This window comes from Nicrophorus vespilloides, unplaced genomic scaffold, assembly GCF_001412225.1.
Source record: "Nicrophorus vespilloides isolate i.1.1-1 unplaced genomic scaffold, Nicve_v1.0, whole genome shotgun sequence".
NCBI classification, from domain to species: Eukaryota; Metazoa; Arthropoda; class Insecta; order Coleoptera; family Silphidae; genus Nicrophorus; species Nicrophorus vespilloides.
The window spans coordinates 3,694-9,880 of record NW_017097508.1 but is presented as its reverse complement, the minus strand read 5'-3'; the positions used below and the strand labels follow the sequence as shown (position 1 = coordinate 9,880).

At 33.5% G+C, this 6,187-nt stretch overlaps 1 protein-coding gene across 1 annotated transcript; it reads right to left on the bottom strand.

Moving 5' to 3' along the window:
• Positions 1 to 285: 285 nt before the first annotated feature.
• LOC108560290 (metabotropic glutamate receptor 1-like) lies at positions 286 to 5,449 on the bottom strand (the record flags this gene model as incomplete). Its single annotated transcript, XM_017917772.1, has 3 exons — positions 5,332 to 5,449; positions 585 to 1,270; positions 286 to 532 (listed from the first exon to the last, which is right to left on the bottom strand). Coding segments are annotated over exons 2-3 (905 nt in total), but the record flags the coding sequence as incomplete, so codon positions are not given.
• Positions 5,450 to 6,187: the final 738 nt, after the last annotated feature.

Genomic DNA, 6,187 nt, shown 5'->3' with positions numbered 1-6,187 from the left:
GTGACATGTCGTGCGTGGAGAATCTTATATCGATTCTTAATGCTCGTGTTACTAAAAAATCATTTCGACTTTCAATTCATATCGATTTCATTCAATACTCAATATAATGAGTGTTTTCATAATGTTTACTTGCACGAATTATATAAATCATTGTGCATTTAAGAATGTTATTAAGAATATAAAATTGTTATTACCAAAATGTGGAATATTCTACTTTTTGATCAGTTATTTAATGAAATTAATAAATGGTAAGTAATAAATTTTATAGTTTTAAAGTAAAATTACCTTCCAATGAATAGAAAATGGTTGGAAATGTTAAGACGTTTGGTGGCTTGTAACAGACCTCGAACGGTAAGGCCTTCGCAGAAGCAGACGACTACAAGAGCGTTGGGATCTTGTTTAAGGTTTAAGATAACTTTGTCGAATACTTCATCAGCTGCGTTGCTCAAAACTGAATCCTCGCGTGCTATGCACACGTCGACTTCTTCGGCCAATTCCCTGAAAGCCTGTATACCGGATTGTCCGTAATTTTCTGCAAACGATGTAAACGATAACAGCCTGTTAAATTTGTCGAATCAATTTACCATCCGTGTTAACTGCCGACACGTACGTCCATCCGTGATGTCTAACTATGTCCAACATGACCTGAGCTTGGTAGTAATCGGAGGGTACCACTCGTAAGAAGTAATTGAATCGACTCTTATCCGAGAGATCTTTCGAGGTGGTCGAGTAACCGACCTGCGGTAAGTGGAAAAGTTGCAGAAGGTTCTGCACTTGAAGAGCAACGGAACTGGAACCAGGTCCGACGACTCCTATGAGTGGTCCTCGAGGTTCTCCCAGGCTGTTATTCAGGCAAGTGTTGTGGTTGATTGATAAGGGTGTGATTGCATCCCTAATAAGTTCGATGCTCTGTTGAAGAGCGACGGGAGCGTACCAGCAATCGTCTCGGATCTCCACGCCGATGGTCAGATTGGGGAGGATCGTCGGATCGGCATTGATGGCGTCAATGGTCTGGAAGGCCACCTCGACCCTTTGGATGCCGTACAGCTCGCGTATCCTGCCGCATCGGATGGTGTGCGATTGCTTTTTCGCCTTGCCGGCCGGCTGATAATGGAGCGGAAAAAGGGCACCGATTATGAAATCGCCGCTCATGAAAGCCGCCACCTTATCCTCCTCCTGAGCTTTATTAACAGCAGCCATTGCACAGAGAACGAACAGGACGAAACCACCGAACAGCCCCATCCCTTCACCCTCCTTCTCACCTCTCGCTCTGCAAGGAAACACAAAACACATACGTCTGACCCAATTTGCATACTTAATTAAAAATTAAATACAGTAGTCCGTTCATTACGAACACACCCTTCAGACGATACACAATATGAAACAACAACAACAGCGTAAAAAGAAGAAAAAACCTGTAATAACAACGACGCCTAGTTGAAAATACGCACGCGAATTCAAGTTCGTAGCACTCGAGATTAATTCTTTCTCCTTCTATTTTTTTTTGTATTTGCTGCCCGCTATTTTCTGGTTTCTGGCATACAAACAACAGCAAGAAACATTACAACAATCCACCGTTCTAATTAAGCCGTGATAATGAGGAATGCACCCAGCATACTGTAATGTTGAAATCAGCGATACAGAATGAAGAATATCAAAAGAATTTAATTAATTAACTGTTTAGAAACTAATTCAATTCCACCGGGATGCTAAAATAGCACATGCACATAAACCTAATTGAAACACGCAAATTTTGATTTAGTTAGTTTCCCTTCCTTTTTAATAAACGCGATTTTAAATGATCATTATTTTAATTAATTTATTAGATATTTTTTGCTTACATTATTGTATAAAAATAAGTAATTAATTCGTACGTTGAGTACGTCAGACTTCAATCTTATAATTTATAATGTTCTTCAAAGAAAATAAACCGAAAAAAATGAGTATTTTTCATGACGATGTTTCCATTTCCTGCAAAAAGCTGCGTACAGGTGAAGCACACTTCGGAAGCAAGAACCGCAAGGAATGAAAATGCATTTTGCGCAGACGAAATGGTTGAAAAGTCGCCGAGTGTAATTCGCTTTGCGGAAACGGAGAAAAAAACGAAGCGAAATGGAAAAAAATGTAATTAAAAAAGCGAAGAGGAAACAACTAGTTACAGATCAATCAAATTTCACAATGGGGAGCAGCGGTGTTTTTTTCGTTTTATGCATTGATATTTTTCTACTATTGCTTGTGGCACGGTGATCTGAACAAAAGCTATTACCTTTTCGACGGTTGTTGTTATGTGTGTGTTTTTTTTTATTGAAATTTCGTTGCAGCTGTTGCTGTTATTGTCGATTCGGTTTAAAATCTATTGCAAGACAATAGGTGCAAAATATCAAAAAAAACGTGGACTTTACATGGAAACAAGAGCAAAACCAACAAGCCAGATAGCAAATATTGTTTCTTCACGTAATGGAGTGTCGGATGATAATCCGCGATTGCACACAATTTAATCCGTTATCAGTCAATAAACTCAGCCGGGATACTAAAATAATAATAAATAAAAAAACAATCCCGAAATAAAAACACACGCTAAATAGCTTTCCGATAATCCAGTAGATTTATGGTAGTTATTTTCTGCTCATTAATTTGTCGCGAATTTACTGCAACTTGAACGTCACGTATCAATTGGAGAGAAATGCCTTTTTGGCCAAGACGAAGGTTTCCTTTCATAATCAACTCAATTAAACCGTTCGGAATCGTGACGATCGAAGCTTTAATAATAAAGTTCTAAAACTGCAAGATGTTAAACGGAAAAAAAAAGACAAATATTACAAGATTTTCAGAATATTATATAATAAATTTAAACAGTCTGTAAATATTAACAATTAAAGCAAATGATTTGTAAGAATTATGTAACGATATTACTACAAACTACGTAAATCAAGTATAATTATTAATTAGAAGGTTTCCTTTCAAAACTTTCCATTAGCTACGACGTTCTTGCGTGTAGTTTGATGTTTGAAAACTAGTTACTCTAACGAATTTTCTTCCATTATACTCGAGTCCTATTATATTTATTCCTTAGTTAGCAAACATAAACTATTCACTATACAAGTTGCTCAATTTTATTGTTTATTACATTATATTAGTACTAATTAAAACCTTTTTCAATACAAATTCAACACCACGAAACGCATCAAAACAATTCTGCAAATATTATTTAATTTGCAAATGTTGCTGGTTAGAGTATTAACTATTAAGAAGGCGACACGCGAATACGAGCCGCGGTGCACGGCGGTTATGTAAATGTTAAAAGTACATAAAGCGAACTGAAATTAGGAACCAGAGGAAAATCGGCCTGGAAACGATTTATTCGTGCAAACAGTAACTCGAGTCTTCGTCGATAGTTAAATTAACAATAAATAATAATTAATAATTTATATCATCTTATTTTTTTCGCTTATAACTCCAACAATTGTATTATTTATATATTAATATAATGTTTTTGCTTTTGTAAAAAAATATTTCTTCTTTTCTTGATTGCAATTTCTTCTGATCAATCTTCAAAATCTGCGTTAACAAAAAATTTAACCGTATTAAAAGACATAACTTTTTATTGTTGATGGTAACTGGAGGATAAAGATCAGTTCTCTTTTATTTATTAACGTCTAATTGTTTTATTCTAAACAAAACGAAATAAATGTTAAATTTATTGTTTTTATTTATAAATAATGTTGTAACTTTTAATGCATTCCACGAAACGCGATGTGTTTCGTAATAGAGAACTGTAACACTTATATATTATAAGAACGGTTGTGCGCTCGAATTCTGTGGCTATTACTACATTTGCTCTTTCAAAACTTTTAATGAACTTTACAAGTCCAATGAGTTTCATATTATAGGAACTTCATCTCATTTCCCTGGTGTTTATTTAAAACGTCGCCGAGGTCGAAGAGTGTTACAAAGGCGTGCACAACACATTTGTTTTACAAATTGAGATTCACAGAATTTGAATGCATTTGCAATTCTCTTTTTGTTGTTCGAAATAATTATTGTTTAATTTCAACAATTTATAATTTTTAGTTCAATTAAATTAAGTTTTTCAAAAGATAAATGCTGGAAATAATTTTTATAACTAATAAACTGAAGGATTTTCAAGCTAAATTATTATAAATTTCTCTAATTATAGATATATTGTTAATTTATTGACATTTAAATCATTTATATTAGTTTATTATATGTTTTAAGTCAAATAGAATAGAAAAAATAGTAATAATTTGTTACCTATTTGTATTTGGGTTGATCCACTATAAATTGAAAACGAACCGGCCATAATTCAGAGACTTAAACTTAATTTATATTCCCATTACAGCCATAAACTCCTGACCAATTAATGTACCATACTCTTATTAATCGCACCATTAACGTTTGAAAAATTATAAGCTGCGATTCTAATTTCACAGCAAAATTTAAATAGATTGTTCCCTCTGGTTTATTATAGTTTAATAAGAGTTGTAATAATTACAGATATTCCTATTGTTAGGTTGAAAAAGTAGCAGAAAATTCAAAACCGATTTTCTTTTTGGCAAAAATATTTGTTTCTCAATATGTGTTTATAATTACAGAAGAAAATCATTGAAATAAAAGAACAATAAATGTTTGAATAAGTTTTCACATTATTGTATTTTGTTCTAGCTCAGTTCTATTGAATATATAAGAAAATGCGAAATGAAGAACGAAATAGATGCGAAAACTTTTGCTAGAGTAAATGCAAGAACATTGTTGCGATGGATGCGAAGGACGTGAAGAAAATCTCAAATATTTCACTATATTTTCGCGCGGAACATTGCTAAGGGGTTTACACAGAAGCCTTTTCATCCTCATACACTCCGGCTTCTTAAGTCTAAAGAAATGCAAAATGCGTAAATGGAATTACGAGATTTTCCGCGTCCGCTTCCTGCGTTTCGAGGGTACGCGCGAAAATCTAATTTACGGAGGAAGCGATGGAAAACTATTTCGCGATTTCTGAAATCAATAACGAAACAGGAAAACCACCAGATCAAATAAAAAAATCGTTCAGAATCAATGCCAAGAAACAAGAGTTAACAATAATATCGAAACAAGAACTAAATATAGAAGATATTATGGAAAACTTCCGCATTTAGTTCTATATTTTGTGAAATCTGTATACTTTTAATGAATAATTTGAATTTATTTGAATAAGTTTATTTGGAAGTTTTCAAATACAAAAACATTGAGGAAGAAATAAATGTAAATATTTTATTTGTTTAAGAATTTTCAACTGGTATTAAGTTTAATAAATTTAAATTAAAGATTTCTTACCACTAGAAAATCATGTTGAAGACAATTCTGTTCCGTCTCTTTATTTACTTTAATGTTTGTTTATGGATTTTGCAATTATTATTTTTTTTTGTAATGTTTTATAAAGTTGCGACGATGCACAAAGTCGCGCGTTGACTGATAAACACGCGGCAAAACGGGGAGAGTCGCCGCGGCGTCGCGATGCCGACACGCGCGCAACCCTCTCGAATATAGTATAAAAAAGTATAACGCTTTTGCACTAAAACTATTAAATCACTCGGTGTGATGCGACTTTATGAACGGAACGGACATCTCGGATGGCTGATTCTAAGCGTGGCCAACAAGTTTGTTAACTTTTTCAAGAATAGCGAAGTTCAACGATGATGAACTTTCTCAAAAAAAAAATATAATAAAAATGAAGTGTAATCAATCTCACTTACTGCATTTTCCATTTAATTAATTACCAATATTTGCTGATATTTGTCAATGCTAATTAGATCATCAAACACTCGAATTAAAGATGAAAGTATCACCTTCCCAACAAGTACACTTGCAGCTTTTGTGTAGACACACGTTTTCATTAATTTCTGTATTACCACCCAGGATAATTACTTTACGATCTCATTAATTTCTCATAGTATTGAATTTCTGATATTCATATGATTTCTCAATTATTTCTATGGAATCATCTTTATTAGATTTCTAATTCAATTGGATTTCAAAAAAAATACGTTGCTATATACGACGATGTCTTCAGTTTTTAATGAAATACTCGAGAACCGCTGAAGATAATTGCATCACCTTACACTCAAATTAAAGCTGAAAGATTCTCCTTTGCATCGTTTGTTATGATTGAAGCTAAACTCCAATATATTGA